Genomic DNA, 20,212 nt, shown 5'->3' with positions numbered 1-20,212 from the left:
ACAGTACAGCGGCAGCGGTTGATCAAATAGAGTTCCAAACCTTTAGGCTATATTATAAACACAATTTACATTATTTGTAGCAATATTTGCATTTAGGTCCCACAATCAGAGACTTTTTTTATTGATATCTGATGCGGACAGATTCTTTAGAGTTGATTTAAAGTTTGGTAAAAAAGCTGCTATAGCACCTATAAGGGTGGACTTGGTAGGCCAGTCAGTTGGGATGTAGTGACTGCATCCAACACTTTCTGTATAAACAAGGGGTGACAAGCTCATGCTTTTCCATCTAGGTTGATGACCAACTGGAGATTCACCCGAGGCGTTGAATCGCAGACCAAAGCATTTCTTGACGGTTTCAATGAAGTGGTTCCTCTCGAGTGGCTCAAGTATTTTGATGAGAGAGAGCTTGAGGTAACGAAGACAGCATGTTCTTTTTTACTCAGACGAGCTTAGATTTCTGTCGAAGCGTCAGAACATTGGCACCTGTTTAAGTAGTGTATCACCATAAACTTATGTTCACCTAAAATGTAACATGAGAAGAGACAATGAGAACAGGCCAATAGAGTGGTTGAATCGTGTTTAAATCAGTAATGAATCGTTCAGTCGGTTAGAGAGAACATGTTCAGGAATTGTAATCCTTACTATACAATTGCAGTTGATGCTGTGTGGTATGCAAGAGATAGACATTGATGATTGGGAGAAGCACACTATATACAGACACTATACAAGGTAAGTTCACTCACTTTCTCAAGGTTTCTCATTTTCTCATTCCTGTATACATTCATCATCACCTTGGCCTATGACGAGTTCTTGCAGTTTAGATCACTGCAATGTTCTCTTTCTGCACAAGTTGTTGTTTGTAGTTTTCTTGAACACAGGAATTGATGTAGCAAAGCTTACAATAATAATTAATATTTTATCAAATATAATAACAATTATAATTGATATAGTGAGGTTAAAAATTTTGCAGTCGTGATTCATAATCAAAATGCTTGCATAAAAGCAAGGCAGTCTTCAAATGACTAGGCAGTTTTAGTGTTGACTGTTTATTACCAGCAGTCTCGGCCTTTCCTTTGTAGAAACAGCAAGCAAGTGCAATGGTTTTGGAAATTCCTACATGAAATAGATAATGAGAAGAGAACACGGCTTCTTCAGTTTGTAACTGGCACCTGTAGGCTGCCTGTTGGAGGATTCGCAGAACTAATGGGTAAGTTCTACTAACTGTCAGCAATGACCCAATTTTGATTGGCAGGCTTTGAATTATGTAACATACATGTAATTAGTGATGTTGAAAATTGCATTTGAACATGGAGTAGTCTGTTGATGTATTAATTGTTTATATTAATATATTTGTTTATATTAATTGTTAATTGTTTACATTTGCAGGAAGCAATGGACCTCAGAGATTCTGCATAGAGAAAGTGGGAAAAGAAACTTGGTTACCACGTAGCCATACCTGCTTCAATAGATTGGATTTACCGCCATACAAAAGTTATGAACAATTAGTAGAAAAGTTGACTTTTGCTATTGAAGAAACCGAAGGTTTCGGCCAGGAGTAATGACTTGTAAAGGCAAACTTTCTGGCAAACTTTAATTATTCCAACTCGAATGTTCTGTCCATCTTTCAATTGCTGATTGCATATTTTCCTCACTAACTGTTATAACATTGGATGCATGCCTTCGTTTGCACCCGCCTATCTACATGCTGATCGTAGAGAGCGATGGAAAACTGCTGTCAGCTTCTTGCTTCCCTCGTCATGCCCAAAAGCTATATTGTAATATGCTATAAAATTCAAGAAAGCTTTACCATAGTATGAAATTTTTTGTGTGATATGGTTGCACAAGTGGATCTCATCACAATAATGGTTGTGTTGGTTAAGTTTCTTCAGGCCCTTTTTGATACTTGATTTAGGTCATTTAATTTGATCAGAATATAATGAAACTATTTTTGTGCAACCGCTGATGCGGGTCCATATTTTTGTGAAAGCGCATGTATTTCTGGGGATTTGTGCTTAAAGAATTTTTTGTAAACATGAGTAAAAGACCCGAGTTTTATGTTCTGGCCTCAATATTATACAACATGGTCACAGTTGTCGATGATATATTTTCAATAAAGCATTTTTTATTTAAGTTATATGCTGTTTGTTGTGTTATATTCTGCAATATGCTGTATCAGAACTACTCACTAGTTGTTTTGTAGGGTCTGTTCATCCGTACATGTTATAATAAAAACAGCTATTACGTGAAACATTTAAAATTCTGGAATGAAGGAAGTGAAGCTCACCAGACTAGTAGGTGAATCCTTGCAAATGTATGTGATAGTTTGCTAGACTTACAACAGGACCACACCGAAAGGTTTGGAATTTATATCGAGACCAGAGCTGTTCAAGACAGCCTCGAGCTGGTGATATTGGCATGATCGCGCATACACACCACTTTGCAAACCTGCACAAATTCAACATTCATTTAATTTTTACTCTGTTCTACAAACCCATGATCAAATTTAATACAACTATATAGGCAATAAATCAATAGAATTGTCAGCTGATTGCACTCTTGAACCTTGGTGGCATCGTCTTATTAGATGCTCCTTTATCCGTGGACTGCAAACTTACAGTAGCACAGTAGGTACAGTACATATGAAAGCACCAACGATAGCATATAAAAATGTATTTGTACACGAATTAAAGTTTCATGTAGGGCGAATGTGAACTCACAGCTGAGATGGTAGCCAATGACAGTGGAAGACAATGATAATCTGAGGAAACAACAGGAAACCTGCGCATGAAAAGATATACGCTTACTATTAACAGGCAGTCTCATAATACAGAAACAGCAAAAATTCAATGGGAAAACGATAAGCATCGCTGAGCAAATTATCTTCACTTTACAACCACGCATTAAAGATGAGCAGACTTTTGATGTCTATGTACGTCTATGTACGCCAACTCACTTTTCCGACAGTTCTATCAATGCCAAGGCGCCCTGTATCTCATTGGTTTTGGCACTAATCTTTCGCTTTTTTGGCTTTCTCACTGTCTGTTTATCTGATGAACGCTGACCATTAGATATTGATCTTTTAAATATAGTTACCGGCTGCTCTGGTTCTGGTTCATACTTCCTAAGTACAACCATTTCTGCCATAACCTCGGCTTTCACAACAGGATTGTCATAACGCAGTATTTCCACATCAATCTTATGGTCTCTACCATACCTAGCAATGATAGCAAAGAAAATTTCAATGAAATTTGAAAAATAAAAAGGCAATGGTTATTATATAACATTTCATGTCTTGCAATAATCTCAAATTTTGTCTCGGTCAGTTGTGGGTGTGCTTGAGATAGCTTAACAATCTAGGAAGCAGGAATGTTTCTTACAATTTTTAATAATATACATTTTCCTCAGAAAAGACCAACTATTAGTAAATTCAACACGATTAGGGAACACAACACGATTTGGTGTTATCATAATTGATAAAATTGATACCGATAGTTAAAAGTTACCTGTAGAGCCAACGAGCTACTTCATCTTTATTTGGGAAGCAGTCAACTTCAGCTTCTATAGATGTCACAGGTGCACGCTTAAGGGTAGATTCAGCGTGGTCTGGGCAAGCCCGGTTGGCATGTGCGTAGCGGTTCATACAAGAGGCGACACCGCATTTAAAAGGTTTTTCTCCGGTATGTAAACGGTGATGAGTTCGAAGTTGACCGCCTTGATTAAATGATCTGTCGCAATGGGGAAAATCACATTTGTATGGTTTTTCTCCTGCATAAATAGAAATGAATCATACAGTTACCACACATTTAAATAGTATTAGGCCATAAACAGTTCCTTGTTGAGAAGTAATGAAGAATACGCTTGCTGTAAAAAATTAAAGTGGGAGGTAGTTTTTAAATAGCTACAATTTGATGACTGCCCAAACCTTTGCTTGACTACAATTGAAAAACATCTCCTTACAATAGAAATTAACAAAAAACTCATCGTGCATGACAATAGGTACCATGACAATAGGACCTAATGCATAAAGATTTTAGCTTACCTGTATGAATTCTCATATGAGCTTCTAAAGATTTAACTCTTGGAAATATCCTTTTACAAACTAAACATTTCATTTTACTAGTAGATATCTCTCCTTCAGCTTTAAGTACTTCTACTTCTGATTTACGCGGACGTCCAATTTTATTATATTTTGAGTTTTGATTAGCGTCATGAGAAGGTGACGCTTTAGGGCTTCCTACAGGAGAACCAGAGTCGGCTTGCTGGTTATTATCAACATTATGGATAGATTTCGAGACAGAGGAAGTCGGTGATGTCATTAAAAGTACTGTCACAAGCTGAGTTTTGGCGGATGGGTTATCACCAGATTTCTCTGTCGTATCACACCCACTAGTCGAACTTGTAGCACAACCCGTTTGATCACTTGCACAAAATGTACCATCCGCAGATTGAGTAGAAACTGGTAATTCACACATAACCTGAATAACAGTGTTGTTTGATGATGGGCAACATTGATTAATCAGTGAAACGCCTCCCGTCAGATATTTTTCTTTCACGTCATTATCTAAACAGCTGCTGTGTGACATTTGTTTACACGTCGATGCATTAGTAATAGAACAAGTGGGTTTTATCGGTTTCGACTTTGGATAATGCAGAACAGGCAGGGTTTTGGCTGTCATCGCCATAAGTGCAGAACTGATTAGAGTGCTCGAACGGGAACGAAACAGGAAACGACGAAGAACTAAACTTTCCCTCCAAAGAACTTTTCGCGCTACGGGCTGTAGGATTGTAGCGCAAGTTTTGTTTTGAATACGGAAGCCTAGCAAAGCATTACTACTCAAGAATAACTAGTGAGGCTAAAGCAGCGATCGTCTGTAAATAAATGTTTAAGCGCTGAGTTCGTTTTTCTTGCTGCGGCATATTCGACATATGAACTGAGGCTGATTTGTTTTGACCTACCGCTATACAGGTGGCCATGGACATATTTGGTAGTAGCTATATACGGGAACAGTATTTGTGAACTGTCACTGCTCCATCTATTGTAATCCCACTACCTGTTTAAAGACAACTAGTTATAACTTTCAAAATTGTACCGATCGCTGTTCTTCTGTCATGCTCAAAGTGTTAAAAGGTAAAATAGAGCTGTTTAATGTTTACATGCTCTATGCATTCAATTTCAGAGTTGTTTTCTCCTTGAAACTGAAAAACCGAATCTTCATTTGTTACTTCGGTTTACTCCATAGGCCTAGATATATAAACCTAGATTGGACAATAGGGAAAAAGCCTGTCAGACTTAAATAGCATGACGTAACGTCATTGTATTGTACCTCATGCTTGACTGCACTGTTGTTAACAATGGAGCTAATGAGGAGAAGGTGGCAAAATCACATTTATTTTCACATAAAAACCTTCTTGTATACATAATCTAGTAAACTAAAGCAATTCTATGATAATATCTGATAACCACCATAGATTAAAAGTATAAAAGCTATGAAATGTTGCACACAAATCATGAGCCATCAGGGTATATTTGCCACTTTCTCCTATCCCCATTCTCTCTTTTCCCCTTCTCCAAAGAAGAAGTGAGAAGGGGAAAAGAGAGAACGAGGAAAGGAGAGGGGGGCAAATAGCCCACCCACCCGAGGAGCCAGACCCTGGCTAGGTAAATGACTAATATCATGTTGAACTAAACATGACTAAATATAATGAGCCTGTGAAGTTTTGATCTGATCAGGGAAATGGAATCAATGGCTTTCTTAGCTAGAGCTGGAACGAGACCAAGGAATGCAGGGTCGGACCAGACTCAGGGTCAGCAATGAGGGCCAAGATTGGGTCGGACTGGGTCAGCACGCGCGATTTTTTATTCATTTAAGGTTAAGAGATAGTTCTATTACAGCCTAATGTTGTGACATCAATAAACTAAGATAAAAGAAACCATTATCACACCAATCATTATATTTTGTGGCTTGGTTTATAGATGCAATCTACAATTTATGGCTAGACATTGGTGGATCAATGCTATTCAATGGGTGATAGATTAATGGCATGATTTGGCTAGTGTTTTGATTACATATTTTATTTTCAACTGCTATTATAATCAACAAGAGATTAGTTATAAAATACTTTACAAATATAGAAATAGATAACCCAGCAAAGTGGAAAGCAAAAATCCATCACTTCCCTAAAACCTCTGGTATTAGTGAAAGAAACTTAAAATAAAATAAATTTGCTGGATTGAAGGTTTTTAGGCGCGCTTTTAAGTTCCTCAGGATGCCCTCGTTGTAAATGCCTCAATAGTATTGAGGTGGACCCTTCTTTGTAGCTTAAAGATTGACTTGCAACAAAATTCACATTACAGTTATTTGGTATCAAAAGATTCACCATGTCTTACTCTGTTGTGTTGTAGGTGCCAAATATGTGGAAATGTGATTACAAGCTCTTAAAAGCTCAAAAACGAAAAGCCGCCATAGATTGGAATCTGTTTATTTCTCTGACGTAGTCATTACAGTTTGGTTATCGTCTTGTCACGTGATGTTCTCACGTGTATTGAAAAGCCAATAAAAAGCTCAATATAAAACTTATCGTAGCACTCGTTTATGACAAACACTTCGGGTTTTACCGAATACCCTGTATCAAATATAGATGCTCGCTACTTTACAGTTTTGTTTCGGCATTATTCAATTGTCAAGTCGTAATCTAATCACGTGACCCAATACTTCGAAAATAATTTTGGCAGCACTTTTCGATTATCACAGGTAACCAACAGGCTCGTCATGATTATCAGACAATGATATGTACTCCTTCGAGCTAAGGTTAAAAAGCTTAACGATTTTTTATGGTAAGTTATAAGATATCACTGCTAAAAGTGACAGCATTACGATGACGATAAAATAGACGCCTAAGAACACTAGACATAGTCTTATTGAATGCGTGAAGTATATTTGTGAAAATCTTTCGACGAATGAGGTTGCATGAAAGTGTAAACAGAAACCATCCTGTAACAACTACGTCCCATTTGAACCGTTTTGGAAAGCGAATCCAAACTACGGCGGTCTCGTGTGGCTGGGATTAACTGTTCGTTTTTGAGCTTTTAAGAGCTTGTAATCACATTCCCATATATTTCACACTTACAACACAACAGAGTAAGACACGGTGAATCTTATGATACCAAATAACTGTAATGTGAATTTTGTTGCAAGTCAACCTTTAACTTGCTTTTGCATATTATACAAATAACTTGGTATTTTCCTTTCGTGACTGGCTTCTTCATGAACTCCCAGACCACCAACATGTTGATTATTTCTTGCCGAAAAACGTTGTGAAACCTATAGTCCAAAGACTATTGTCGCAGACGTAAAAATGTAGTCTTGACTCACCTTGTTTTATTTCGCCTGGTCCTTCCGCGCTAGGACTATATGCGACTCCATTTCAATCGCACTTAAAAAGCGATATACAACCGCTGTTGTTTAGCCATAAACCTACTCGTGTCTTTGTATAGGAAGACCCGAGGGTCGGGTGCCTCGACCTGGGCACCTCTGACCCGGTGGGTCAAGACCAGACGAGCTACTCGTGCCAGCTCTATTCCTAGCTTCATAATGCGCCCTAATCGAAATATATATCTTTGCTATCTCACGAGCTAGGCTACTAGCTTAATGATTACACTTAAACAATAGCATGATGTTGAACCTCAGCAACTTTTCCATGGTGGCAATTAGTACTAGCCTGGAAAAGTTTTTCACCAATCCCGCACTACTAAGCAACACTCTCGTCGCTTTCTCACTGTGGTTACAAATCTCAATCACCACAGGCGAAGACAAAGTCAAGCCACCACGATTCTTAACCGTGATTAGGGAATTCGTTGCTTGGTTTACATCATAGTTGGTAACATCCACGATGCTAGTGATACAATCATTATACTTCAACTTTGGTGACCTAGCCAGCTACATAGCCAGCTGTAAAATAATCATTCTGTCTCATTTTTAACTTAAGACATACTTGCATACTCATCATATTTAGTCATGTTTAGTTCAGCATGATATTAGTCTATTTACCTAGCCAGGGTCTGGTTCTTTGAGTGGGTGGGCTATTTGCCCCCCCCCTCTTCTCTCCCCCTTCTCTCTTTTCCCCTTCTAACTTCTTCATTGGAGAAGGGGAAAAGAGAGAATGGGAATAGGAGAGGCTGGCAAATAAAGCCCTGATGGCTTATGACTTGTGTGCAACAATTCGTAGCTTTTATAGTTTTAATCTATGGTGGTTATCATATATTATCACAGAATTGCTTTAGTTTACTGGATTATGTATCCAAGAAGGTTTTTATGTGAAAATAAATGTGATTTTGTCACTTTCTCCTCATTAGCTCCATTGTCAACAACAGTGCAGTCAAGCATGAGGTACAATACAATGACGTTACGTCATGATATTTAAGTCTGACAAGGCAACCGATGGGAATAGCTATTATTGGCCAATCTAGGTTTATATATCTATGGTTTACTCAGATGGGTACTAAGGTATGAACCGCTTCGAACCGAGAAAGAGAAGACAGCTGCTCTAGCGATGTGATATTATTAAATTGGACAGCACTAGCTGCTCTGGCTCTGGGGGTGGGAAGCCAATAGTGATAATTAGATCAATCAGTCTGAGAGCACAAAGCTATGAAAAATAATTATCATTTGCTATGGTATTGTATTAGTGTTACATTGTATTCAACTCAACTCCGGTTTATTTTATTTTCAGCATACTAAAATAAAAGTTTATAAGTACTTGGTAACATCTGACTTATGCAGCAAAATATATTGATTACAATTTACACCTTAAGGCTTAAAAGCATCAGTGTTACTGTTTCCTGTTAGTGTTACTGTTAAATGCTAAAGATGTAAGCATGTTGACCATCTCTGGTTTTAGACAACTCCTTTTTTTGACACAATATGACCACCAAGAGAAAAACATTTTTCGCTGGTCACACTGGTGGCACATCCACTGTATATACGGCGTACATATGATGCTAGTAGGGGCAACTCATATTGGTGAGCCTTACACCATGATAATATGTCTGTTGCATTGGTTATCCTCTGATATATCGCCTGTAGGACGTCAATTTTCTTGCTTATTCTTGATTGGCTTGTATCCACCTCATCACTATTGACTGTATCTCTTTCCCTTTCTTCGTCATTTGTTAGAAAATCCACCAAACTGAGATTCTGCAAAATAAACCGAAAAAAACTTATCTATCTTATACTATATTTTGTCGATGTTAGACTGCTATACTATGAATCTACAGAATGAGAGATTACAAAAAAATCAGGTAGCGTTTCATTTTCCTGTTACAACGGGATGATTTCAAGTTCAATTATCAAATGGCCATCATAAGAGAAGATAAGAGAACTCACTGTTTTTTGATGACTGAGAGGGTGTTTGACCCTGGGATGTGGAGGCACCAGAATACTCACACTCTCTCTTCACTGATACTGAGGAACATATGAAATCCTTCACTTCTTTGGTCGGCCACTCTTCAATTTGAGGAGATCTGCAATAGTGATTAATAAGCAATGTAGCCAAGCAATTAATAGCCATTTTATTTAAACACTCAAGAAAAAATTTTTTTGCATGACAATGAATCATGATTCAACAGGTTCACAGCTCGGCTTGCACCTATGACTTAACTTACCTGTAGACATAGCGACGATCCAAGAACAACGCTGCAGTTATGTACAGGTTTCACTCTCTGTTCCATCATCATCATCTTTACTAGCTTTGCATATGTTTTGGATTCGAATGAGTGTGGGTGCAATAGACGACAGTGTTACATTTTGATCTCCTGAGAGAAGGTCAGTCAGAACAGAGAATGGCTCCAAGCGAGGGGTATGCTCTCCTAGAAGGTCGATTTGGGATTGAGAAAGAATTAAATCTCTGTGTTTTCGGCTGTTAACAAAGACCTCATTTACTGCTCTGTATTGTACATAGAACCTCTGCAGCATCTTGAATTTGCTTCTCCAGCGGGTTGAAACGTCTTGAATAAGAGCCTTTTCGTCTATTCCCATATTTTTCTTCACCTTTGCTAACTTCTTTCGTATGCCGTGTGAATAAGAGAACACGGACACTATCTTCCTCACTGCCTTCACAAGAGCAGTGATATCCTTAGACTTCTTCATGGCAGTATTCACCGCATTGTGTAAGATGTGCCCAAAGCAACTCAGCCTATTTACGTCCAAGTCTTTACACACTTTGATGTTGTTAGAAGCGGAATCTGTTGTTATGAATACCATCTGTTCTAAGTAGAGATCGTATTCTAGAAGACCTTTATGTATGAAGTCACATATGGTCTTAGCTGTGTGTGCCTTTGGCAGATACATAGTAGCCAAACACTTGGTCTGTAGTAACCACTCACTATCGATAAAGTGAATGGACAATGACATGTGGGGGTTTTCAGCTATACTGTTCCAGCCATCTGTGGTGATGCTGAATGCACTCAAGTTGTTTACTTGCGATACAAGTTCACTTTTCATAGAGTTGTACATGACAGGTATGGCGGTGTTGGAGAAGAATTTTTTTGATGGGCATTGGAATCTAGGCTCTAACGCAGCTAGCATGTTCCTGAATGATGGCTTGTCTACAGTGTAAATAGGACCAGCTCCAGATACTGTGAAGTTGGTAACTGCGCGTACCAATTCTTTGTGCTTATCTTTATTTTTGTCGAAAGGTATAGGTATTAAATAGCTTCTTTTGTTTAGGATCTTCATCTGCATTATCTCTGCCACCTCTCTTGTGACTGAGCAGCTGATGTGCTTCATCTTGGCAAGCACAGCTGATGTGCTTCATCATACTGTGCTGGATGGCGTCTTAGAAGGTGTTGAAACAGGTTTGAAGTACCCGAGTCGGCTGTTTTGACGGATTTGCTACATAAGTCACAGGTTACCTACAACAAATGACATACCATGAATAATGAGCTGTTATCAAAACATCACCCAAACATAATACAATCAGTGGGCCGATGAACGGCTAAAATTCACTTCCATTTCTGAGCGACCTAGGATGTATATAAATAAAAACAATGTTAGCCTTCATTACATGCTAATGCTACAATATAACATAACATACCTAGTCCTTATCGCTCTCATCTGTAACAGTAAAGTATGTCCAGCAAGCACTTCTTTTCATCTTGGGATTCTTAGTGGTTGCTGACACATTAGAAGTGGATTGATCCTTTTCGGGTTCATCTTCAATCATTCCAATTTCTGTTTCCGATCCTCCTTCAGCCATATTTTCTCGTGACTTGTGAGTATCACCTGAGTAAGTTTATAATAATGATCATAACAATTAAGTTTTCTGTACACATGTATGTTTGCCATTTCATTTTTATAACTTTTAATATTTTTTCGGAAAAAAAGTAATCGCATTATGCATTCTATTTCTACTATTCGCATCACTATGTATGTAGTTCAAATTTGACTGTGTTAGTTTGGTATACACTCTCACTGTTACTGATGGAGTAAATCATAATTCATTAATTAATTGCATGAAAAAAATAATTGAATGACCTTTGTATCTAATCAATTGTCCTAGTGTAAGGATGTAATTTTTAGACTTACAAAAACATGCCATGTCATTTGCCTTCTCACTTGTTATTGACTTTTGTTTAGTTATATATTTTTATTTTCATTTGTTTTAATGTATTTATTAATAAATAATAAACTAATAATTAATATTTGCAAAAAATGTTCAAGTAATGGTGACATTTTCAATTATATTAATTAACCAATACAATTTGAAAAATATTATCCCCTTTAAAATTTAATGAATCATGCTGTCAACAACATACACTCTTGGCTGCAGTTGATTAATATGGCGTCATCAAATACCTCCATCTCTCTGGACCTCATACATTACACCACCAATTTTTGCCGTGACTTTGAATGGTAGCTATTTTGGTCTTTCTCTGTAGTTTCGGACATAGACCAATGAGTCAACTTCGTACTTGGTATTAATCTTCAAAACTTGGTTGGATGATTTGGTTAATTGGGATAGCCCGAGCAATGAGAGCATATTGCGAGGTTGCCTACTGTGAAGTATTTCAGCTGGTGACTTCCAGTTTAGCCCTGGGTGTGGCATACATCTGTTGGTGCTCAGAATCTTTTGAAGGAATCTTTGGCGATTCTCCTCCCGCACAAGTCTTTTCGATGCTTTTTTTAGTGACTGGAAGCATCTATATTTGATACGGGCTTTTCGGTAAAACCCCAAAGTGTTTGTCATAACCTACTGCTACGAGACGTTTTATATCAAGCCTTTTATTGGTCTTTCACCTCGCGTGATAACATCATGTGCCAAAACGACAACCAAATTGTTGGAGTACATCAGAAAAATAGATTAATTCCAACCTACGATATCGGATATCCTGCATCACATGCGAGGCTCTCTGCGCATACGACAAAACGGCGTGCTGGAAGCACGCGTGGCCCCGCAGGGCCATGCCAGATGGTGAGCCATCTGCCCCCCCCCCGGCCATGAGGGAGACCAGTGTAGCAAATGCACGCCCTGGCTCACTCTGGGGTGGGAAGAACGATAAGCCGTCTCCAGCTGATTTGGTACTGGCCCAGACTGACGGCCACAGTCAGACGGCTCATCAAGAGTTGTGAGGTGTGCCAGGCCGCAAAGCATGGAGGGACAAAAGCGGCCAGAGGGAAAAGAAGGCTTTATGCCAGACAAGCTGGAAAGCCACTCACCACCGACCGAGTTTTTTTTCTGCCCACGAGCACGTCCTTAAGGCGCAGCAGAGGATGCAGACGGTGCACGAGGCGCTACGACAAAGTCAGATGGAGGTGAGACAGGAGGACCGGGAGGAGCCACCGCTGTACGCCCCAGGCGACTGAGTATGGCTCACGAATAAACGCCGGAGACGGGGAGAAAATCCCAAGCTACAGGCGAAGTTCGTGGGACCATACCAGGTCCTGAAGGCCTGGGGGAACCACACATATCTGGTGGAAGGACAGGGCCAGTCTTCCATTCAGAGCGAAGGAAGGCTGAAACCTTATCATGATTGCCCAGAAAGGTTGGGGCAAGCCCCGGCCACCCTGGAGCCAACGAGAGGTCCTAACATGAAAGTAGCGCGACCCAGCAGGCCGGAGAGGAGGCAGGAGGTCAGAATAGACCCTGTACCCATAATGCCGCCCCCAGCTGGGAAAGGTTGCTGCTAGAGGCTGCAAAAAAACGAGGACAGGAGATAACTCCGGAAGAAAATCCGGCCGGGCCGGAGGAAGAAGAAAGCCAAATATGCCCTCCGAGTTCCGAGGAAATCAATCCGGCCACACGGGAAAAAGTTCCGGGAAAACCTGAAGCAAACCTGGTGGAGACCGAAGAGACCACAACACCAGATCCTATCAACCCAATCCAATCAACTCCGGTCCGGCACAATTCGAGGCCGGCCCGGACCACCAGGAAGCCGGAATGGTGCGGAGATGGGTATGCTACTCCATGGAATTGTCGGAAAACGGTCCGGAGGTCGAACAGGAAGGCAGCAAAACGGTCCTCACGGACGCGACCAAAGCTTTCCTGTTAAAACACTCGTTTTCTTTGGACGACGCTAGAGCACTCGAGAAGATGGACAGCGAAGGTAACACCTCGCTACAGGATTTATTGACTTTGGTCACAACTAGCTTGAAAGAAGCTGAGGAAGCACGGGGTGCACCGGAGCCGGTAGGTGTGGCAGCACCCAAGGGAGATCATGAGTGGGAGGAGGCGACTGCCGAGGCCAGCACGAGCTGCCCCGGAGAAGCTGCCTCCAAAGCAGATGATGAGGACCTGGACAGAACCATGACAGGAGAGGAGGAGGTCTGCCGAGTGGCTACCATAAGCTCTCTCCCAAGGTCTAGATTGGAGACCGTGGTCACCAATGGAGGGGAGAGTGTTGTGGAGTGTGATCCACTGAGAGCTGAGCCTAGGGCTGAGTTAAGCCGAGCCGGGCTGTGCTCAGTCAGGCAGAATGACGAGGTCAGAGTTTAGCCAAAGCCAGAGCCATGCCGAGTCAAGACCGAGCTAAGCCGAGTCCAGCCAAGTAGAACGGAGGCGGAGCTTACTAGCTATATAAGCTCGAACATTTGTGTAGAAGAGCAGAGCTGTTCTGGGCCTGCATATTGCCTGTTACTTGAGCATTCTTGTACAACTTATGAACTAAGCAGAAAATATATGTATAAACTCATGCACCGAGTCTTGTACTAGTGGAGGAAAGTGAAGGTCGCACAAAACCTTCACAATACTATCAACTTTGAGAAATATATAGATTAATTTGACTCATCTGTTTAGTTATAAATTTAGTAGCTTGTATCAACGATGTGATTGGCATAACTGTCCTGGCACAACCCAGCTTTTACTCTTGATTTTGAAGTGAATGCTAGTATGTAAAAGTGCAGTGAGGCTGTGTGAGGCTTGCATGACTGTTTCATTGCTTTCTAATTGATTCGATTAATCACTTGTCACATGCATAACAATAAATCAGTTGGCACACATGCTCTGCAAACTGTCAAGTCATTTGCTTTTCAAAACTATAACAGAGTATGGTTCTAACTATGGAATGCTCTAGTCATAGCTAAACATATCACAAATCTTCACCTTGAAGGATAGGCGAACAATATCTAAACTAAACACAAACAGCTACATCACATGAAATTTAAAGCATCTGTTCACTGCAAACGAGTTACATAGCCATGTTGATGGAATCATAACAGGTCTAGTAATTTCTGCTGCTCCGTGCAAAGCTGATGACAACTTCAAACGAGCCAAAGCTCTAAATAACATTCTTTCACTGAATGGTGTCTTGCGTCTTGAATATCTTGTGTCCGACTGTAGGTTTTAAGGTACTAGTCCCAGTTGACCAGCGCTACTCAGGGTAGAGAACAGCGGAGTTGACAGGTTCAACTGAGTTGCTGATAGCACTGACAAGATGTTCTCCAGAGCAGTGATCTTGTCGACGGTACTTCATCGTAACTAGACCAAAGCATCTGTCTACAAGAGATCTGGTTGTACCAGCCAATATGAAGCTGTAGGTGGGTGACTTGTGGCAGCCACCCACCATTATGTGCCTATGCAGTGTTGCTTACACATAATAGCCAATATATGCATCCCACTTTGAAGCTTATGCAATACCATCCCTATCATATCTGGGCAAGCAGCTTATCCTGCTTGCCCGGATATGCTGGGGATGGTGAGGTACTCAGCAAAATCAAAGATCAGATATTTGATTTTGCACCTTTCCATGCTGGCTGAACTGCGTGTAGTGATCACATAACCTGTATACTTCTTTCATGTGGTTTTGACAGCGCCAGAGGCTGATTCATTTTTACCCTCAATCTTCGACTTCCTCACCATAGCTTGCATCAATTTGTATTTAGAGCAAGTCTTCCCTCTTCACAATCTTGATGTCTGGGTAAGCTTTCCCATATGTTGTTAAATGTCTGCAGCTTTACGAAAACCTTGCTTGCTTCCATAGCTGCCTGCGCGTAAGCTTTATGTACCTCCTGCATGGCTCTTCCACACCGTAGGTAGATTGGCAGAACTCTGGCTATGCAGCCAGTTGAGGCAGACCATACTTTATATTAGTTTTTGTTAAACCAGGCTATATTCACTGTTGTCTCATGACTGCAGGTGTTGTATGCGGTGAAAAATATAGTCCAAAAAAATCAACCTGATGGCTAAGTTTACTCTAGTCAGTGCCCAACGGTGGAGCTATATGCATTCTGCTTATATAACCAGATTGTCAGCCAGGTGGATTGATTTGATATATGACCCTACAAGTCAACAAGGCGAAGTGAGATCGATTGTGTATAAAATTTTAAAATGGATTTCTGTCTCATCCTTTAACTTGTGTGAGGTGTAGTGCTTGTCCTTCTTTGATGCTCTTCTGTAAAGTTGTCAACACTGTCACTGATTTATCCTCTAGTTTTATAAGCATCTTCTGCCATGATGGCATTCTTCTATGCAATGGTCTTGGCGATACTCATAAGCAAGTCTCGTTTTTCACCGTTGGATCTGGTTTTCCATCTGCTTATATAGAATTCATATGTAAAGCATTGCATGACGACAAGCAATTCATACAGATTGACAACTGGTCAGTATTGGTTGTGAAAGCAGAATTCATAAATTGGCACATATACGGTATGGATGTCTTCACAGCATTCATCAGGCATTATAACATTCACTAAAAAATCCTGACGGATTTGTCTTCTTTGTAAATGAGCATCTGTAGGCCAATTGTAGCAATTTATATATTCAAGCCTCCGTCTCGATGTAAATCTATAGGATTTGTCCATTCATAATTCATGTCCACACACTCCTCAACATGATATCAAGACCATTATTGTTGTGAATGCTGATAATTCAATTTTAATCAATCAGTCTACACTCAATGATATAAAAGTAATTCTCCCCGCTCTATTTTAGATAAAATACTTGAGAGTTGAAGTTTTATTCAAGTATTCAGGCAAAATCCAATGGCCATGCGTTCGGCCTTTACCAGAAGCATTATGTTCAACAAGTTCTACAAAATAACATTACGACTAAATGCTGGCCTACGACCACTCCTATAGCTGGAGACGTTAAATAGTCAAAGATGATGGTAGCAAGCCCGTCGAACAGTTGCTTTACCAATCTGTCATTCACAATCAACTTTATGCTGTACATCAACAAGGCCGGATAACTCGCATGTATTGGAAGTATTGGCAAATGCAATAGTGCATCAAAAGAGACACTTCACCGTTGCAGCATGCATACTGAGATATTTGCAAGGCAAGTCAGATTATGGCTTTGGCTTATAATAATAGTCACATCTATCACTTGTTGCATACTCTCATCCTAACTGGACTGAAAGAAAAATAATATTCAGCAGGTTTGATGTTCATTCACAATAACCACTTGATGGGCTAGATCAGCAAACAGCATAGCGTGTTTGTTAGCTTTGTTCCTGGCAGAGGTGAAATATAGCTCAGACTATATAACTGCTACGAAAGTTGCTAATATGACATCACAAGTTCTCTATCTCCTATAGAAGTCCTAAGCATTGCTAGTAAAAAGAAATAGCCAACGACTATCCCACCACGAATCCCTGCTACAAACAGAGAGCATGCTCACTAAGCTTGTTGATATATTTGCTAGATATGCGTTAGGCTAATTTGACTAAATATCTTAAAACTATTGCATGTCTGCAAGTTTTCATTAAGGTTTTGCGTCAGCAAAGTGTGGGTGTTGGTTGTTAAGTGCTATGAGCTTTTGTGAAGTTTGTATAGCTTTTGTATATTTTTACATATTTGATTAGCCACTGGAACCTTCCATAACGATGTCTACAGTGCGCACAAGCTGGGGTTGGTCTCTTGTGTGTGTGTCACGTTTTATTTTACTGTAGTTTTTGCACTGCTAATCTTTAGTTGGGTACGTGACATTTGAAGCTATGTGCTTGCCACAGCAATATTGAAACTGTTCTACTTTGCAATTATTATAAATGAATTGACAGCGCATTTGGGGTTGCACCTGCCTTAAATTTAGACAGTGGATTTACTACAGAACACAAGTTCCACCAACTCAAAACTACCAACTATTCCCAAAAGATTTTGAAATAAGCTAACCCTTCTGTGTAATAGTCTGTCTAATACCATCTGATCTACAGTCGCAGACCATTCTCTAGATCTGTATTTGACATTACATTAAAAATATTGTATGCATAACTTTCTTCTAAATTATCTAACAACCACATTGTGAAGCCATTTTATCCGTTTAAAAACACCTATAAAGCAAGTAACATTAATGAGTAGCATGGTATTGGCTGAGTGCAAGAACCGCTTTAATGTATTGATCGGCAACGCTGGTATCAGAAAAACTTGTAAAGGTTTTATTTACTAATTGTCTTGCACAACAAAAAACTGCTGATGTTATTTTCTAATTCCATAACTATCGATTGTGTTGGCTCCAGTGGCTGTGTTTGCCAAGTTTGAGTCGCGACATTTGCCATGATATTTTTTCAATAATGGCTTCGATTGAATCAACAGCATCGTTTTCCTGCTAATGCGGCAATATTACAAACACAAAAACCCGAAGAAAATGCACACAAAGGGAATTGCAACACCGTTACCACAAACACTCCTTTTCTATTAATGACAAGACTGAAGAAAACCGCTGAGGATCTGCTCATTGCCCACTCTCCTCTCTAATTTATTATGTTTAGTATGTAAATATGAATGTTGTCTGTTTGCTAAATCAAAACACAAGATACATTGATAATGCAAGTTGAAGCAACAATTTTTTTGATGTCTTGGTTTGCTCTACAAGTACATGTACCTAGTGTCTGACTGAAGTGCTTTTAATCTTTTACACAGTGAATCACACGCACCGGCATATGCCAGTTCATATACCGTAAGCACGTGAAACAACTGTACATCACTCTATAGTGTCACATCTTTCATGTTTTATAGATGTCATTTACACTGCTAGTGTGTAACAGAGCTTTTAATTAGAGTTCATCAAGTCTGGTATACACCATATTGGTCTGTCACTTTATTTATAACAAGTGGTTTAGGTCATCATTGATGAATGCACATTTTGTTTACTACAGGTAAAGACTTACTGGGAAATGTCATTTCTCAGTATTGTTGAAATGCAACAAATAATTGTGGCTCTATGTACACTTGCTTCGCCTTGATTATGATTATTTAGCCTATGATTATTTGTGCATTACAATCTATATTTAGACATGCCGTTTGACAAGGCTAACCAACTCAAATAATTTGGTTCTAAAACATTTACTCATGCACTCTGTTAATTGACTGACTGTATCTCATCATTCATGTATTATTTGAGCCGATTAACTACCCAAGGCATCACATTTGCTATTTTATTGTTGAAAAGGTAGATGCCTCTAACACCCTACATCTGGTCAATTTTTATACAACAAGAAGTGTCAATATAGAAGTACTAAATACATAGGTAGCAAATCCATGGCAAGTGTAGAGATGTGGGACAAGTGTACGACTTCTAACAACACTGGTTGATCATGAAAATTTTAAATCAAGTTATGTAGTACAAATGATTGTGACTACTAATACTTGAGCTCTTCCTTTCTGAAGACATTTTTGGATGACAATAAGATAATAGAATGATAGTTTCCCCAGTGATTTGGCTTCTCCAATCAGTCAGAGCTATATTATTGGCGATTGGAATGGCTATTTGCTTCAGCAGTGTATTCTCATCGCTAGGGTATGCATGCACAGGCTTATGGTTCACTTTTAATGGCTTGTCAAATACCAACTCTAAACACGACTGTTTAAAACAATGCTATTATTGGAATAATTTTAGCTTGGGAATAAATCCTGGGTAGCATCTCATGCTGCTTCTGTTGTGATTGAGCAAAGCACTCAAACCGCTTTAGTAAAGATTATCGTTAAATATTTGGCTGGTTCATCACATAGTTTAACGGTTGCTTCCGATCAAAATCCTGGAAATGTTTTTAGCCATTCACTTTCTATCATTTGGTATGCCTATTTCAGCCTCCCTGAAATCCTTCACATAGATTTTTATGTAGGTGATGCCGAATGAATAACCAACAACCCCAAATGTCTAACCATTCTGACGGCCCCTTTCCTAACAAATCAACTTCAACTCAGGTATGCACTTACTGGTCTTTTATCGATGCAATGAATAATAAAACCTTGTTTCGTTTGGCTCTGCAATGAACCTACCACATCTGCTTTTACCAAAAATCTTTCACTTTTAGAAGCGATCTCTCTCCATATCACAAGTTGTCAGAAAGAAGCGCTTTGTTACACCATTCAAATCTAATAAGACAAATACAGCCACCAATAGTGAAACAGATCAGAGCACATCTAGGCCCTCTTCATCCTGCTCCGCTCCCATTCAATTGGCTAGCAACTGCAGTAGTTTATTTGTGAAGTCGAAGTTCAAACCACCTGCCAGCACACTGTCTGCACCCTTACCTGTGTGCTCTGAGAAAACACAACTTGCGGTAGCCAAAGAGAAGTTACGAAGACTTCAGCTTGTTGGGTATCATCATAAGCACAACGACTTACAGACTTTAGTTAGACTAACTGCAGTGTGGAAGGAAACTGGACATGATGCATTGCATAAATTACATGCGGAAATTTCTGCAGAATGTAAACCTTCTAGAGCAGAACTCTTGCAACATCTGCACATTCCACAAGAGCATATAACTTGTGACTGCGATGAT

General features: G+C 39.6%; 2 protein-coding genes and 1 long non-coding RNA gene across 4 annotated transcripts in view; 2 read left to right on the top strand and 1 right to left on the bottom strand.

Annotated features, from left to right (window-relative positions):
- The window catches only part of LOC137409044 (E3 ubiquitin-protein ligase Su(dx)-like), a 30,145-nt gene extending 28,011 nt beyond the window's left edge, over window positions 1-2,134 (top strand). The window contains exons 15-18 of the mRNA XM_068095536.1: window positions 291-411; window positions 656-729; window positions 1,080-1,207; window positions 1,387-2,134. Of these exons, the coding sequence (XP_067951637.1) occupies window positions 291-411; window positions 656-729; window positions 1,080-1,207; window positions 1,387-1,559 (496 nt within the window). The 3' untranslated portion in view covers window positions 1,560-2,134. The remainder of the gene's footprint in view (window positions 1-290; window positions 412-655; window positions 730-1,079; window positions 1,208-1,386) is intronic.
- Window positions 2,135-2,653: 519 nt separating this feature from the next.
- On the bottom strand, window positions 2,654-4,710 carry LOC137407961 (zinc finger protein 367-like). The gene is made up of 3 exons (XM_068094352.1): window positions 4,040-4,710; window positions 3,504-3,765; window positions 2,654-3,214 (listed from the first exon to the last, which is right to left on the bottom strand). The coding sequence occupies exons 1-3, from the start codon at window positions 4,680-4,682 to the stop codon at window positions 2,950-2,952; spliced, it is 1,170 nt and encodes a 389-aa protein (XP_067950453.1). The 5' UTR covers window positions 4,683-4,710; the 3' UTR covers window positions 2,654-2,949.
- Window positions 4,711-4,890: 180 nt separating this feature from the next.
- On the top strand, window positions 4,891-19,878 carry LOC137396608 (uncharacterized). 2 transcript variants are annotated; one of them, XR_010978708.1, is made up of 4 exons: window positions 14,839-15,029; window positions 15,375-15,409; window positions 19,550-19,631; window positions 19,742-19,878. It is a non-coding gene; the product is annotated as an uncharacterized lncRNA (long non-coding RNA). The 2 variants fall into 2 exon arrangements; XR_010978666.1 differs by lacking the exons at window positions 14,839-15,029; window positions 15,375-15,409 and adding an exon at window positions 4,891-5,128.
- The last annotated feature ends 334 nt before the right edge of the window (window positions 19,879-20,212 follow it).

The sequence above is a fragment of the Watersipora subatra genome, chromosome 1, assembly GCF_963576615.1.
Source record: "Watersipora subatra chromosome 1, tzWatSuba1.1, whole genome shotgun sequence".
In the NCBI taxonomy this organism is placed as follows: Eukaryota; Metazoa; Bryozoa; class Gymnolaemata; order Cheilostomatida; family Watersiporidae; genus Watersipora; species Watersipora subatra.
Note: the sequence above shows the minus strand (reverse complement) of the source record. Positions and strands in the feature narration are given on the sequence as shown.